Here is a 17,191-nt window from a genome sequence, read left to right as displayed (position 1 = left end):
ACCCCGCTCCACCGCCCCCATGCCCCAGCCCATCTGCCCGCCTGCAGCCAGCAAGGAGGCTCTGGACGGGGCCTGTCTTTAAAAACCCAGCCAACAAAGCCACGGGACCGTATTAGAATTTCAACAGACATTTTTATCCAGACAGGAACCTCTCAAACAGAACAGAGAAAAGTTAGGCAGCAGTTATACATTCTTTGTCAAATGATTAGCATACAAGAGACCAAGCCGCACTGCAGGGCCCTGTCACACAGCCAACCCCCTCCTGGAGTAGCCCCTACCCACGCTGCCCACAAGGACTCTCCACTTGGCCCAGGGCTGGCCCGACTGATGTACAGGGCAGGCAGCAGATACGGGTGACAATCTCATCCCTGTATCCCGCAGATTCACGTCCTGCCCGCCTGACCCCTTGCATTCCTCCTGTGTGGGAGAAGGAACTGTTCCTTTCTCCCCGTGGGTGCAGACTAGGGTAAGGACTGAAACGTGACAAAACCCACCAGGGGCTAAAGGCCAGGTCAGCGCCCACATTCAGGCACCAGGACTGCAGCGAGCAGGGCGGGGTATGCCACCTCCCAGGGCTGGAAAGAGGTGGAGGTGCCCAGCCCTGCACTGAGGGGCCTCATGGCAGGAGGAGAACCACACAGGCCAGCTAAAGGCCTTCAGCTAGCACAGTACCCAGAGAGAAGACGGCACCTAAGCTGCCAAGAGCTGGGGTCGGGCACAGTCCAGGTCCCACCCTAGCCCACGCAGTGAAGGCTGGCTGCCTGGCACTTCTGTGGGGTAGAGTAGGACCTCCTGGGTGATCAAGAGCCAGCATGGCAAGGGAGACAAGCTCAAAGGAAGGGTTCACGAAGATGAGACCACGCTGGTTCAAACTTTGGTGACACGGTACCATCTCAGCAGGGACTTTGTAAGGACAGGATCCCAAAGGTGCAGCTTGAGCTTGTGTCCTCAAAAGCATGGAGCATAAAATGGGCAGTCCAGAACATGGCACTGCAGCCTGGACAAGCCTCTCTCACGAGCCTGTCTCTAGCACTGGGCAGGCCTCCTGTGAGACAAGAGGGGCTTCTGAGTCCCAGGAGGCCAGACCACTCCTCGGCCTCCTCCCCCTACAGCTGCCTCTGGCCAGGAGAGGCCCAGAGCAAGCCCTCGGCAGAATTCCTGAGGCCAGGCGGCCCTTCTTCTGAGCTCAGAAGCAGGATGCAGAGGGCAGCTGGAGACACCTCCCACCTGTGAAGATGCCTGGGTCCCACCCAGGCAGCTGCTGAGACAGTCAGGCAGCCAGAGGCAAATAAAGCGGTTTAGAGAGACTGCAAGACCCAGTGCTTTGATCCAGACGTTCAAGGTAAAATCCCATTACAACTCAGGGCAGACGCCACCCAAGCAGCTCCAAGAACTCTGGGTTGGATTCGGCCTGTAGACAGTTTCCAGCTGACCAAACTGTGGGACACATCCCATTTTCCTGGGCCTAACTCCCAACCTGCTGGCTGGGATGGCCACTACCTATGTACCCCCGTGAGCATCTCAGCTCCTCCAAAAACCTCCACCGAAGTCACCTTTGTGGTACTGGATGAAAACATTGCTTGGGGTGGGCCTTGCCCTCCAAAGAAAGCCGATCTTCACAAAAATGGGAATAGAAAGGTGGTCTTAGCAACCTGTGCTGCCCGGTGGCTGCCTCCTTAGGACACCTGCACCAATCGCCTGGCCACTGACCGCCCCGCAGTCGCACGCCTAGACAGAATGTGCCCTAGCGCTGGCCTGCTGCCCTGGTCTGGTCACCGTGGCCTGGAGAGGCTGTCCCAAGAGAATGTGATCTTCGAGCTCGGCCCCAGCCCAGCCCTGCAGCCCCACTACAATGAGGGAACACTTTCCTGCTTGCTGTAGTGAATTTCTTCTAACATTAATAAAATTAATATACAAAGGGTCAAGAAAGAACTGGTTGTGATCTTCCTGTGGTACTCTGTTTAAGTCAGGGGCCCATCAAACCCTTCCTGGGGACAAGAGGGGGTCTGAGAACCACGTCCTTCAGCATCTACAGGAGTCACCGAGAGTTTATGGTTTCATTTGGCCCAAAAAGATGCCTTTGGGGGCCTCAAATTATCTTTCCAGAAATTACAATTCGACATATGCATTTGAACATTCCCCCACCCCCACCAAACCTTTCCACTACCCTCCTCAGTTCCTCCCAGAAAACTCCCAAAATAAAACGTGAAAACGTGTCCCCAACTCTGGATCCTGTTCTGTGACAATTTCTTCTTTTCTGGGCGCTTTACAGTTCTCGTTGTGAATGATGGTGCCATTTCCAGTGCCGGGGTCTCTGCTGGCTGGCATCACATGATCCCACAGCACGAGTTTTGTTTCCGGGCCTTGAAAGAAACAAAGAGGAGTTGAAAAAGGAGGATTCAGGAAGGCAGGGTGGCCCAGCACACCCCCTCACCCTCCTCCCCACCCGCCAGCTCCACACACAACAGAGTGAGCTCTGCAGGGAAGGGGAGGCCTCAGGGCTACAGGCTGCCTGCAGGGGCTCTGGAACCTTCTGCAGTGTCCCCTGCCACTGAGGGAGAAACTGGAGCAAAGAGAACAATACCGTCCTCCACACACACCTCCAGGAAAACACCTCCACAGCTCACTTCATCAAGAACAAGGTAAGCTCGGGTTTTCAATGTGAATCTTGGAGCCTTACCTTTTCCCCCCACACCCATTAATACAAACTGCAAGTGAGTAAAATGCCTGCTGTTAAGCCAGGTATGGAGCCCTGGTGGCACAGTGGTTAAGGGTTCAGCTGCTAACCAAAAGGTCGGCAGTTCAAATCCACCAGCCGCTCCTTGGAAACCCTATGGGGCAGTCCTACTCTGTCCTATAGTGTCTCTATGAGTCAGAATCGACTCGACGGCATTGAGTTTTGTTTTTTTAAGCCAGGTACAGGCTCAGAAACAACAGTGCCAACTGAACTGTCTGAATCCCCTAAATTGCCCCCAATCCTGTCTTCCACCAACACTCCCTGCTCACCTTTGCCCACTCTTCGGAATCACTTACAGACGGCTCTGTTTACTAGAAGAGGGTCTTCACGAGGACAGACATGGGCCCCACTTGGGTCCATATGGAACTGCTCTTACCACCTTCTCTTGTGTCCCCTGGTCGCAACTACACCCCAGCCCTGCTTGGCCATGTCCCTCCAACGCAAATGCGTGTGGATGGATCAAGTAAATCCATCCCTACTACTGTTAAAGCAATGGGCCAACAGTCACTCTCGTGCAGGAAGACATCCGTACTGACCTGCGAGAAAAACTGTCAGTGTGAACAGTCCTTGCCAATGAAACACCACCGTCAAAGGGGGATTAACTAGGGGCCTAAGCACCTTTTTAGAAAGCCTAAATTACTGGCATCTTAAGGACTTACCCTTAACCCCAGTAATCAGAAGTGGACCCAGCTTCGCCTTCCTGTGGAGGGGTATGTGTCTGAAATCAGCACCAGGGGTGGAGTGATGGCCGGTGGAAGCAGTACCTGAGCACACCTGCTGTCACTCTGCCTTCCTGGGACCTGGCACTAACCACCATGGCCCGGACACTGCACAAGGGGTGGATGCGAGCCGCCGTTACAGGCTATTCTGAGACCTGTTCTTAGGGAGAGTGCCTCCAGGGACAGCACACTGCCGCTGCTCCGTGGAGATGCGCCTCGTGGGAAGCGGGGCCAGCACTCACCGTTTTATAGAAGGCTTTGGACTGCGTTCCCAGCACTTCCGACTTGGACACCAAGTCATCTAGCTTCTCGCCTCGCTCTAACAAAGACTCCATGGTGTTGTGCTGGACAAAAGAAGAGAGAGAAAAGAACTCTTTACTCTGGTCAACAAGCCAACAGTAACATTAGCCTCTCGTGGTCAGCTACCAATAGCCTGACAGGCTTGAGTGTGGGGCACTTGTTTGAGAGCGTGGCAGGAAAGGACGCCAGAGGGGACAGGACCCAGACCTTACAGGGGAGCTGATTCAAAAGATGCTGAAGGATTTTTTCCAGTACTCTATTACACTTTGGCTTCTTTCTCCCCCCTTTTCTTTTTAAAATTTTGTGGTAAAATATATATAACAAAGATCTTGTCATTTTAGCCATTTTTAAGTGCACAGTTCAGTGACATTAGTTACTTTCACCCTGTTGTGCAACCATCTATTTCCAGACGTTTTCATCAACCCAAACACACTGAAGGATTTAAAACAAAAGAGTGAGAGGTTGATGGCTACTATCTAGGGGGCAGACTAGAGGTAGGCGGGGCCAGAAACAGGGGAGCAGTTAGAGGGCCATGACTGGAGTTCAGGCAAAGACCACAAGGGCCTCAACACAAACTGAAAAGTGAACAGCTGCCCATGTGCTGAATGTAGCACAGAGTTAACAACAACAACAACAAAACAGAAGCAGCAGCTACTAATCAGAAGATTTCACGTCAAAATGCTGGGTCCAGCTATCCTTCCAAAACTGGTGTACCTGGCAACTCTGGGCCTGTGTCACCAGAGGCACAGCTGCCCCCTGTCAGTACAGACACACTCTGGTTGGCCTCCATGCTCAGGTGAGGCGCTCGCCTGGTCTCTGAGGGCATCCCAGCTTGTGAACCAACCTAACAAAGGCACCAGTAGTGACAGTGAAATGTTCGCAGCCTGATCCAGACGTAAGGTGGGTGCCATTAACCAAGACGGACAACGGGGAAGGAGGAGCCAACCCAGGGCTGCCTGAGTGGGTATGGGTTTGAGGGCTCTGGTGCATGGGGGAGATAGGCAATGCCAGTTTCAGAAAAGTGCTCTCATTACTAATAAAACAAATCTCAACTCTCCAGGCTTGATCTGTGACAAGTCCCTTATACCCTCAGTTTTCAAATACGCTCTGCACCCTTCTTGCTTACCAGAATGATTTTGGTCTCATCTAGTTCAGCCTGCACTTTGCTCACGGGGTCAGCTTCTCGGGGATTCTAGGAAGGAGCCAAAAATAAGTCAGGACTGGAGCAGCCACCCTGAAAACAAAGCTCCCAACAGAGCAGGACACTGTGTGCCATTAAGGACCACACCTGTTTAAACACCCAGCAGAGACAGAGCCCACGCTGAACTGCAGCATCCCAGGTCTCAACGCACAGTCTCTGCGTTTTTCAAAAGAAGGTTCAAGAGACAGTACCAGCGACGGAGGCTGTAAGGAAGTCACCAGAGCCAGAACTCTCAGGGCAGTTGGGTGTTTCAGCTGCACACTGACCCTGGGACACACACTCTCCTCCAGACCGTGTTTCTTTAAATCTCACCTGGTATTTACTAAGGTGATCATCCAGGGCTGTGTAGTGGATTGTAGCAGGGGATCCCACTGGCCAGTCTATCCTGTCAACTTGCTTGGAGAACTCATCTAGTACCTGCAAGACAAAGGACCCTCACCAGTCAGCCCACTGTGTGCTTACCTACGCCTGCGGCACTGGCTGGAATCCAGACAGCCTCACCCCAAAAGAGGCACCCAGGCCTCCCAGAGCCCAGGGAAGAGATCTAACAGCAAGGAGGAAATCTAGGCTAAAGTTCCCCTTTCCAAAAGTTTTAATCATTAAAACATATGCTAAGTACTCTGGGAATGAAAAAGTATGCTCAGGCTAAGATGAACTTCACCCAGTGGATGATAAAATCACTGGAATTTTAAACTACACATTTCCGACCTTTGTTTATCAGATTATAAACTTCCAGGAAAAAATGTACACTGGTTTTCCAAAGCAATTCTTCAAAAAGGGAATTAGGCCCTTTAAAATGTAAGCAGCCATGGGATTTCATGTGGAGAATAAGACAAGGTCTCTGTCTTCAAGAAGTCTATGATCAGAAAAAAAAATAAATAAATAAATAAAAAATAAAATAAAAAAAATAAAAAAAAAAGAAGTCTATGATCAGCACCACACAGAACATAAGTGCTTAAGTGCTGAGCTCTGTGGAGGTGACTGACATCAGGGGAGAGAGCTACGGTAACTGTGGGAGCACCATGGAGAAAGTGAGCCTTGAAGGAGTCAGAGAGCACTCAGGGAGGCAGAGGGCACTCAGGGAGGCAGAAGGCACTCAGAGGCAGAGGGCAGGTGCCCCCAAGGCAGATCATGGAGCCTGGTGAGGTATCTAGAAGGCACTGAAGGCCTTTGGGGCCCAGAGCCATGACTGGGAAGGTGTGGGCAACAGCAGGATCCTGAGAGTGGAGGCAGAAGAGTCAAGAGGCAGGACCAGGGATGAAGGGATGACACAGGGGTACAGGAAGGTGTATCCAGGGGTTCCATTTCAAAAGAAGAGATACTGTGTGATTTAGTGGCAGGCAGAAGCAAGACAGGAGAGAGGAGCATGAGAGGCGGCTCTAGGGATCCTTGTCTGGACACAGGTAGTTTGAGGGGCAGAAATTAGCACCAGGGAGGGGGCTGGGAAAGGGACATCCAATTGTTTCTTGGTTTAGGGCAGGGAGAAGAGCTGATAATGAGTCTACAGTATACAGGAATGTATTTCATCCCTTGTAACTCAGGCACCACGGTCATCCTGACCCCACAGCCCACTAATGTCACCCACTCAGCTTGTCCAAGTCCAGCCCAGCTGAACACAAACTCACCTTCTCTAGCAAGGTAAAAGCCACCCGGGAAGGATATTCACTGTCAGCAATGACCACACCTGCGAGGCTGTCGTTTCGGACATAGACGTGGCACAGATATTCTAAACAGCAAGAGATCGGACACAAGGAGGGTGACATGAGGGCTTTAGTTAGAATTTTTAAAACCACAAAAAATCGGTCAAAGCATCACAATCCTGGGCTCCTGCCTTCCGGACTGAATGCAGCCACAGTGACATTCAAGAGCTCAGGAAGGTTTCAGGATGAGGTTTTGGGACAGAGTTTCAGGAGAGGCCCCATGGCGCACGCAACACACGCAGCACCGCGCACTGGAGCACCGCCGTCAGCCTGGCCCCACACTGGTTTAGGACCAGGAAATGCTCTGAGGCCTGCGTGTACAAGGCCTGGGTCTAAAGGAGCTTCCAGTGGTGCAGAAATACACCCAGGGCAACACCCAACCTTGAGGTCAGGCCTGACTGTGCCTCAGGGGACCACAGCCCTCAGAAGCCCTCCTTTGTGCTGCGCCCAAACTCCGAGCACCTGGACAAAACAAGCAGCTTCTACTTTCTTAAACAACCCTCCCACAGTGGCAAAAAGGAAATCACCTTCCAGGGCCTCAGGCTTCCATACCATAGCAACCTTGCTCAGCTAGCTCCAGAAATAAGCAGACAGATAAAGCCCATATGAGCCACTGCTGGTGGAGGTCTCAAGTGTTACTGTGCTGAAGTCATCATAGGATTAAAAGGTGCAGTCTGTACAAGGGCTTCTAGAAAATATTCACAGTCCGTAGAATTATTAATTTTCCTTCCTGTGAAAGGATTCAGTTAACCAATACCTCCAAACAAGGATCATAACTTACTAAGAACCTTCTTGTCCTTAAGAATCTGAATTAAGATCCCAGTGCTGAACGAGCTAACAAATAAAAGAGGAGAGGAAGAGATTCTGAATCTCTTAAATCAGAAAAGGGCAGAGATTAGAACAGGACAAAGGGCAGGAGAGGAAATTAGGAGATTATCATTAGTACTCTCCAGACCTTGGTTACATTCCCAAATAAGACTCAAGCGTGGGGTCACACAAATGCACACACTTCACAGACAAACTGGGAAACTGAGGTCAGGGTCTGAGGAACGATAAGGTGGGAAGGGCAGACACAGTCTGAGGAAGAATTGCGAGATATTTAAATGTTCATGATTCAGTTTCATTTTGGTGATATAAACAATACAGGGATCCCTCATAGGATATACATTTTCAATACTGCCTTGCCTTATAACTGATACCCATACTAACAATACAGTAACTTCACATCGCGCTAACTCAAGGCCAGGGCAACCACGTGTGAGATCGTCTTTCTGTCTGATAAAGTTCATGTACACCTTCCCTAATCAGTTTATAACATATGCCTCTAAAATAAGCACCAAAAAAATCTTAAGAAAACCTGAATTATGAAGAGGGAAGATCATCAAGTTTTCAGATTCACAGTCAAAAAATCTCAGGAGCCTAGGATGCAGTGTTACTTAGAAAACTCTATCTGGAAACGCTACTCTGAGGGGTCTACAACTCTGAAGGGAAAAGAATACAACATGAAGGACATTTACTGATCTGAGACAGTAAACCCTCACCTTAAGTGAATCCAAGCTTTGGGGACAATTTCACCCAGGAAGGCCAGACTTCCACAGTGGGCACAGAACTATGCACAGGCAGCAGAAGGAGGAGGGGACAGAGGACAAGTTGGATGAGAAGTGGGCTCCTGTTCTCCCTCATGAGGTGACAGCGTGTGCCGAGGGCTGTGCGTGGCCTGCAGTGTAGCCACCCGAGCCGGCCAAGTACTCAGGAGATGGCTGCTCCTATGGCTTCTCAGCCTTTTGGCCAAGATCAAGTGTAGAAGACGGCTGTTCCTTACCTTGTTCTTTGACAGACGCTCTGCTGCCTTTTGCTGAGCGCTCCACAATCAGCTGACTTGTAAAGGTCATGAATTCCTGAACACTAAGAAACAGAGCACACATTACCTTCTTTCGGTCACCATGTCAGTAACAACGGAAAAGTGACCTCTGGGTTTATGTCTTAAGGTGACATTGATTCTTGGTTTCATTCTTTTCCCTCCCAACAAATAATCAAAGCTCTACAAATGAACCCAAATACAAGTATTTACGAATCATCACCACCATTTAAACCACATCTATTTGCTACCTAGCTCACCAAAACAACCCACCTGCAGACTCTTGGGATATTTTCTACAGGCTAAAGTCAATGCAATGTTCTGGTCAGAGCACCGTTTGGGACACAGTTGAGAAGGACAAGTAAAAACTGCACTGGAACAACACAAGTGGCAACAAACTTAAGCAGATGCATAGCCACCTCTGGCTGTGGCAACAGGAAGAACACTGGCAATGCCCTCACAACTGCAGTGAGTGCTGGCTCGACCCCAGTCTGCATAGGAGGAGCCTGGGGCACCCTGGAAGGAATGGAGGGAAAGGGCTTTGCCAAGATGAAGAAGTGGGAAATGGCCTGTTGCAGCAGGAGAAGGTTCAGCATGGGCCCAATAGAGAGATCCATGCAGAACGGAGCAGTCACAAGGGAGGGTCCAGCCAGAGAAACACAGAGGTCAAAGGCACCTCTGACTGGGAAGGTGACATAAAAGGCAGCTAGGGCCCTTCAGAGCAGGGTTCTCAACTGGGAGTCCACAGCAGGGCGTCAGCAGGTTTGTAAACTCCCTAAGATTGCACTGAGAGGCCATGTAGAATCCTGAAGAACCCTGACTGTGGAACAGACTGCCCAGGTTGGGATCCCAGCTCCACCACTTACTAGGTGGGTAACTGTGGGCAAGCTACTCACTGCACTGTGCCTCGTCTATTAAATCAGGGTTTGTCGTGAGGACTGAATGTAAAGTACCTAGCACAATGCCTGGCATGCAGTATTGCTACTATCATTCTGAGAAAATGATATGATCAAAGAAATCCCTTAGAGACAAAAGTCCCCAAATAAAGAAGCCTTTGCAGAAAAACTAAAAAGGGACAGGGTTTAGAGTATAACGGGGATCAGACAAAAGAAGGGGTGCAGTAACTGCGAGAACCTGCACAGGAGGGCCAGAAAGGTTGGAAAACCATCCCAAGGTTTTAAGTTTGGGGCATGGAAATCATGGGGCAGGCAGGTTGGAAGTGAAGAGGCCTTACAAGGAAAATAATGAGCTCAGCTGGAACTCATGTTGTTTTAAGAGATGCTAGGAAAGATGTCCTCTTAATGTTGTAGCTGAAGTGGGTGTGGGTATCCCAAGCCAGGGTCCTACAACAAAAGCTCTGAGAATTTTTAGTATTAATGGGCAGAGGGAAAAGACAAGGAATTACAGCTAGCCAAGTTGGCACCAAGAGTTCCATCAGAGAAAAACAAGAAAATAGTGCAGAAGACAGAAACCATGGTAAAGAAAGAGAAGTATTAAGATGGTAGACCAAAAGGAGCAGAAGGTTTCAACAAAAAACAACAAGATTTTTTTAGATCCTGCCAGCAAGCCACTGGTAAAGCACTCCCATGAAGACGAGTTTCACTGAAGCAGTGAAAACTAAATCCAAATGACAAATTCCACCAGACTCTGATAGGAAATAACTATAGATACAGACCCGGTAAGGTTCCCTTCTCTACTGTGCCTGAGGCATCCCACCCCTCCCACACAGGGGCTGGAAGTGCCCGGTGACAATTACAGGGCCTGGAAACACTGAAAAGTTTGTAGACCGACAGATTCAACGCTTCCTTCCAAATCTGCAGTACAGAATCAATGTACTACTACTGCCCGGTATACAATTTGGGTTTGAGTCCTGGCTGGTGGTGGTACAATCTCTTGGGAGCTCAGTGATTCGCCTAATTTAATATCTCCCATACTGAATTGTCGAGAGGCTCTCAAAGTACCACACCCGAACTACCTAGGTCAGAGTCATTGGGTAGGAGGTGTTGGTTTAAAGTACAGATTTATGGCCCTCAACCTACTAGTTCAGAACATCTGGGCGTGAATCTTGGGAGTCTGCACTGTTTCAAAGTCCCCTTATAATTTCTATACAACAATAAACTGAAAAACACTGAGTACGAGGCAGTGCTCTAGAACAGAATAAGCTTTTTACGAGGCAAAGGATGATGATTTCTTCGGAGACCGAGGACGTTGCCACGCTGGAATCCACTGGGGGAGGCCTTCCCCGCCCCCGGGTTTGCCCCGACCTGGGCCTGCGCGACAGGGCCCGCTCACCTGGATCTCTGGAAGAAGCTGAAGGAGGACACGTCGTACGCAGCTTTCAGGAGCACTGCCTTGGACTCGCCTTTGTAGAGGACGCTGAGGCTGTACAGCTTCATGGCGCCGGCGCCCTGGGGCCGCCCAGCCGGCCGCTGGACCCGCTCGCAGGGAGCACCTACCAGGGGTCGGCTGCCGAGTGGGCCGACTGCTGACGGAGCCGACGCCGGATGCCTCCTCCTGGCTTGGGATTCACTTCCGGTTCCAGTACTGGGGCCGGCTCCCGAAGCTTAATGAAAGATTTTTTTTTTTTCATGTCCCGGATGCAGAAACAAGCGGCCGGAAACACGCGGACGAGGCGTGGCGGGGCGGGGGCTTCCAGCCCGCCGGGCCAGCGGGCGCTGGGTGATCCGAGCAAGGTGGGCGGGGTGCCGGCTCTGTGAACCTGAGACTCGGCGTTCTCGTCTGAGGAATGGCAAGACACTGCCTGCTTCGTAGGGCAGAGCGACAACTTGGGGGCTTTGATTTATGGGCGAACTGCCTTCCTGGAAAGTTTTTTTGTAAATCAAATCCCCTTTTGAATGCAGAGCAGACTTTTTTATTCTAGAGAATCCTCCAGGGATGTGAAGACATGCCTTCATTTTCATAGGACTCCCACCTGCCTTGCGTGGGAGCGAATCCCTCAGCACGAGCCTCACGGCCAAGGGCAGCTGGGGCCTGTCCACACCTGGGTAACGTGATAGCCCTAGACAGCGATGATTTCGATGGCGATCTGCTGACCTGACAGAGTAGCAGATTTCCTTGCCTCTGAAAAGGGCAGAAATTCAGTTCCATACCGCAAGGAGCAACTTGATGGAAAATACATGCGTTTTGCTGGAGATGGTGAAATAATACTTTGTGGATGAAAGAGGGTGAATGTGGCATAGTTTCCTGAGGATACCACATCTTGCCCATTTCTAGCTTATTAAATGACATCAGAAAGAAACTTGCAAAACACACACATAAAAGAACGTTGGTCTTTGAAAGCGTGGCATTTAAGTTACACAATCATCTTCCAGAGGGTATCAGGCAGCCAGGTCTGAAATGATAAGAAATGGATGTTATATTTGGAAAATCAGTAGCATCACTAATTACGCCAGCTCAGGGTTTCTTGCCTGACACTATTGACATTTTGGTGGGATCGTTCTCTGTTGTGGAGGCATCCTGTGCACTGTAGGCAGCATCTCAGGCCTTGTAACCACTAGATGTCAGTAGCTCCCGTCCCCTAGTTGTGGCAACCAAGAATGTCTCCAGACATTGTTGAATGTCCCCTGGGAACAGTGGTTTAAATATTTCTGTGGCTGAAGGAAGGTCCTCACCACTTACCCTTTCACTCAGCGCCTCCCTCACCAATGCTCTTTCCTGGGTATTTCCGAGTGCAGAGGGTGGGAAGGCTTTTCCACATACCCTCCACTTTGGTACTGTTAAAACAAAAATCATATTAAGGCAATAATAGAAATTGACTGAAATTTATCTACTGGAGAATTTGTAAATCGGGTCACATTTCGACTAGAGGGTCAAAAATGTTCCAAAGAAGAAAGAACTTCCAAAAATCCTTACACCCCATGTCTCAGTCATCTAGTGCTGCTATAACAGAATACCACAAGTGGATGGCTTTAACAAAGACAAATTTATTCTCTCACTGTCTAGTAGGCCACAAGTCCAAATTCAGGGCATCAGCTCCAGGGGAAGGCTTTTTCTCTCTGTAAGCTCTGGAGGAAGGTCCTTGTCGTCAATCTTTCCCTGGTTTTGGACCTGCTCAGCACAGAAACCTCGGTTCCAAAGGATGGGGGCTCTGCTCCTGGCACTGCTTTCTTGGTGGCATGAGGTCCCCTACTCTGTGCTCACTACCCTTTCCTTTTATCTGTTGTAGATAAAAGGCAATGCAGGCCACACCCCAGGGAAACTCCCTTTACATTGGATCAGGGATGTGACCTTAGTAAGGGTGTTACAATCCCACCCTAATTCTCTTTAACATAATCTAATCTTGCCTTATTAACCACAGACAGAGATTAGGATTTACAACACATAGGAAAATTACAATCACAAAATGGAAGACAACCACACAATACTAAGAATCAAGGCCTAACCAAGTTGATACATATTTTTGGGGGGCACAGTTCAATCCATGACACCTCCATTTGATCAGTATTGCCATGGAAAAAAAGGGCCAGAATAGAACTGATAAAACAATTTGTGGTCATGAGGGATTCCATACAGCATTGTCTTGGGGAACAATTAAAATTACTGATTTACCCTAAAACATAGCTCCTAGCCTGACCTTTGGAGTTTTTGTTGAATTTGGATGGAGATGATTCTTTTAAAAGAGCGTAATGCCTAAGGCAAAATGTTCTTTACTAATTAATGTAGACCATTGTTTGACTTACAGGTGACTTTTAGGAGACCAGTATTCTCAAGGCTCACGGTTCAAAGAGCACCTTAGGGCGACAGCTTGGGTGGATCACCTCAACCTCCATGGATCCAGAAATCTAGATTCCCCAAGAATTAAAACTCTGTTCCTCAGTTTTCTCTTTTGATCAGGATTCTGCTATAGAATCTTTGATGAAAATCGTTGAGTAATGATAGCCAGGCACCATCCAATTTTTTCTGGTCTTGTGGAAAAGAGACAGTTGTTAGCAGAGGCAATCAGATGCGGAGTCTAGTTCCTCCTTTGTCTAGCTCTCTTTTTTCTGCTGCTCCAGACGAATAAAGACTAATTATTGCACCTTGGATGGCCGTTCACAAGCTTTTAAGACCCCAGACACTATAAAGTGAATTGGGAGGTAGAACAGAAACACAAAGAACAGTATTAGGCCAATTGACTAAAATAAGCCATGAAACTAAGAAAATAAGTCCTATGAGGTGGCTGGTTATACATAAGCAGCATTAGTAACTGCTTCTCATGTGCATCAGCAGCAACTACATTTTGGAAAACCTCAGATTGCATATGTTGAATAATTTCTAAGAGTGGAAACAAAGTTAAAACAATGCTAGAGATTCATTAGTCAATCATACAGTTCGCAAATTGGGCAACACACAGCGTGAGACTGAGTGTTCCAAAAAAGATGGGGCAGTATTGGGGGTTAGATAGTCTGAGGAATTAAGAAAGGGGAGTCCAGGCAGTTTCAATCAGTCTTTCGGATATTCATCAAAATGTCCCTTGAAGTCCTTTCTTCCTCAGAACTGTGTTTGGCTAAGAAGACAAATGATGCAGGTCTCAAGTGGTCAGTGCCTGCTGACACAGGTTCCTAAATAGCTAGGCACCTGCTTGTCTGGAATTTAGGAGCAAAAGACACGGGGTTAGTTACAAATAAAGCTAAAGAAACAAGCTAGTTATAATAATTTCTAAGAATTCAAGGTACTTATCATCTTAAACTTTTGCCCTGTGAAACCAGGCATCACCCATGTTCTCTGGATTTGTCATGAAAGTCTCCATGTTATCCTCGGATTCCACATTTTGTTTTCAACCTTCACACGTATCATTAATATAGACACAGCAACATCATCTATTAAGGCACAGACTCCTCCTTGGGAGACTAACAGGAAATCTAATGCTAGTCTATTTTGTAAAGTTGTATCTCAAAATTCATATATTTCTCTAGTTATGGTCTTTATCACTTTGCTAAGTTTTCAACAGAAATTTCTAATTCAAGGTTTACAGGATCTAAAACCATTGATACCTAATAATTTTTCTTTTAATGCAAGACTCAGCTGTTCAGTAACTAATAGTATTATGCTGGCTATAGGGTATCCTACTGTAAGGGTTTTTCTCATCTCCTAATTCTATTTTTAATCCTTTTAAAGTTTCTTTTCTAGTCTTAGTTTTTACATTCCTCTGATAGTTCTTGTTTTCCCTTTTGGTTATTTGATTATGTATAGACACATGGGAATAGCATAACAAGAACCAGTCTAAACTGCAGGTAAAACAAAACCGTTAGATAGTTTAGGAGAAAATGGTTTCTTATATTCAGAAAATAGAACATCAAAACATCAGCAATATTTCCCATAAATAATAAAACCCATAACAATCTTCTAGTTCCCTCAGTCCTATGTAATTAATTTCTGTTCCACTAAATTCTAGATCAACAGTCTGTGAATCTGTCAGCTTCTACACAAGAGTTCTGGAAATCTTGATTTAGTCCAGTAATATCCACATTCAAAATATCTACCATAGGCCTTTCCATAAGTCTCTGATATAGCTCGTTTTTGTTAAAATACTCTGGTCAAGTCCTTTCAGGGAGTCAACAAAGTAAAAACTATCTGCAGATAACAAAATTTAAAAATGGCCATGGTTAACTGATTAGTAGTAATAATAATAAAAAAAAAAACCTGATGATAATTCATTACAAAAGTGATGCAAAGCCAAATAAAGTCACTTAAAAAAAAAACTTTAGATATAATATATACCAAGATTATAAAGTCTCTAAACATTTCAATATTATTAAACTCCATAGGCAAACAATGTGAATTCCCAGTTAAAACCATTGGCTTCAATGATGCTAGATTCAAATTAAAGAAATAAAGCCGTGACCAAGCTAGTAATTTAAAATCTTGTCTAATATCAGGCAAAACTTCACAGAAGAGATACTGACTCATACAAATTTTTAATCCAAATAAAATTAGACACTTCTCCTGATTTGGTGACAAGTTTTGTGCAACTCACAACATAGTAAATAAACCTTATTATTTCTAGCACATTTTCCCTTTACAAAGTGGGAATAAATCTTTTGTGACTTTTTACAAAGTTCCATAAGACAAGATTTTAGAAATATAAGACATCACTTTAGGACAAAAAGTCATCAGGGATTTTAACATTTGTTCACCAAGAAACAATATTGGATAGCTGAAAGAAAAAACCTTAACTTTTTCAAAAGCCACAGGACTTGGTTTTCAAGAATATGATAGTGTAATGAGACACAGAATCTTTGCCTTCTAGGCAGATTACATGGAAGTTAGGAAGTTAAACCTTCCATCTGGTAATTGAAGAAAATTTTGTCATTTAACAGAGAAAACAAATTTTTACATATTCTTAGATACTAAAGCCCTTTAAAATATCATAAATTAAACCCATTAAACTTTAGCCATGTTTAGCTTATTAACAAGACAGAACCTCAGATGGAGGGATCCCAGACCCTTTTGACTCGGCTGAACTCGTTTTAAAACTACCCGAAGCCTCTTGTCAAACCCAGTCTGTCTTAGTTATCTAGTGCTGCTCTAACAGAAATACCATGAGTGGATGGCTTTTAACAAAGAGAAGTTTATTCTCTCACAGTCTAGTAGGCTAGAAGTCCAAATTCAGGGCGTCAGCTCCAGGGGAAGGCTTTCTGTCTCTGTCGGCTCTGGAGGAAGGTCCTTGTCATCATCAGTCTTCCCCCGGACTAGGAGCATCTCTGTGCAGGAACCTCGGGTCCAAAGGACACGCTCTGCTCCCGGTGCTTCTTTCTCGGTGGTATGAGGTCCCCAACTCTGCTTGCTTCCCTTTCCTTTTTTCTCTTGAGAGATAAAAGGTGGTGCAGGCCACACCCTAGGGAAGCTCCCTTAGCATTAGATCAGGGATGTGACCTTAGTAAGGGTGTTATACAATCTCATCCTAATCCTCTTTAACATAAAATTGCAATTACAAAATGGAGACACAATACTTTGAATCAGGGCCCAGCCAAATTGATACACACATTTTTGGGGGGACATAATTCAATTCATGACACAGTCCAACTCTCTTTACCGAACCCAGTCTGATTTCCCTTGGACCCAGTCCAAGGAGAGTGTACAAACAACGCAGATGCAAACACATAATGAAACTCAAGCACCAAACAGAAGTTCCCCAAAGTGGAAAAAAGACAAAGCAAGTGGGAACCCGTTTCCCCAGAGTGGCCACTGAAATTTCAGTCCATTTTTTATAATATACTCTAGTATACTTAGTCCATTTTTCAGAAACAAACAACTGTGTGATTTATAGCATTTTTTTAAATTGTGCTTTAGGTGAAAGTTTACAGCTACAGTTAATTTCTCATACAAAAATTTATACACATATTGTTATGTGACACTGGTTGCAATCCCTATAACATGACAGCACACTCTCCCTTTCCACCCAGAGTTTCCTGTATCCATCCAACCAGCTCCTGTCCCTTTCTGCCTTCTCATCCTGCCTCCAGACAGAAGCCACCCATTTGGTCTCATGTATCTACTTGAACTAAGAAGCACACTCTTCACAAGTATTATTTTATATTTTATAGACCAGTTTAATCTTCGTCTAAAGAGTGGGATTCAGGAATGGTTTCAGTTCTGGGCTAACAGAGCATCCAGGAGCCATGTCTTTGGGGGTGCCTCTAGTCTCAGTCAGACCATTATGTCTGGTCTTCTTAC

The 17,191-nt window shown here is 46.8% G+C and overlaps 1 protein-coding gene across 1 annotated transcript; it reads right to left on the bottom strand.

Annotated features, from left to right (window-relative positions):
- Window positions 1–142: 142 nt before the first annotated feature.
- Window positions 143–11,031, bottom strand: YKT6 (YKT6 v-SNARE homolog). Its single transcript, XM_004386093.2, has 7 exons — window positions 10,808–11,031; window positions 8,480–8,562; window positions 6,583–6,683; window positions 5,270–5,374; window positions 4,883–4,948; window positions 3,699–3,800; window positions 143–2,363 (listed from the first exon to the last, which is right to left on the bottom strand). The coding sequence occupies exons 1-7, from the start codon at window positions 10,909–10,911 to the stop codon at window positions 2,328–2,330; spliced, it is 597 nt and encodes a 198-aa protein (XP_004386150.1). The 5' UTR covers window positions 10,912–11,031; the 3' UTR covers window positions 143–2,327.
- Between the last annotated feature and the right edge of the window lie 6,160 nt (window positions 11,032–17,191).

The sequence above is a fragment of the Trichechus manatus genome, unplaced genomic scaffold, assembly GCF_000243295.1.
Source record: "Trichechus manatus latirostris isolate Lorelei unplaced genomic scaffold, TriManLat1.0 scaffold00155, whole genome shotgun sequence".
Classification (NCBI taxonomy): Eukaryota; Metazoa; Chordata; class Mammalia; order Sirenia; family Trichechidae; genus Trichechus; species Trichechus manatus.
Note: the sequence above shows the minus strand (reverse complement) of the source record. Positions and strands in the feature narration are given on the sequence as shown.

Coding starts and splice junctions, on each gene's coding strand:
- YKT6 (XM_004386093.2), bottom strand. CDS start 10,911: ATGAAGCTGTACAGCCTCAGCGTCCTCTACAAAGGCGAGTCCAAGGCA. Junction 4,949..5,269: donor ATCACCTTAGTAAATACCAG/GTGAGATTTAAA, acceptor GCTCCTTCCTAG/AATCCCCGAGAAGCTGACCC. Junction 2,364..3,698: donor CCAAAGCCTTCTATAAAACG/GTGAGTGCTGGC, acceptor GTTTCTTTCAAG/GCCCGGAAACAAAACTCGTG.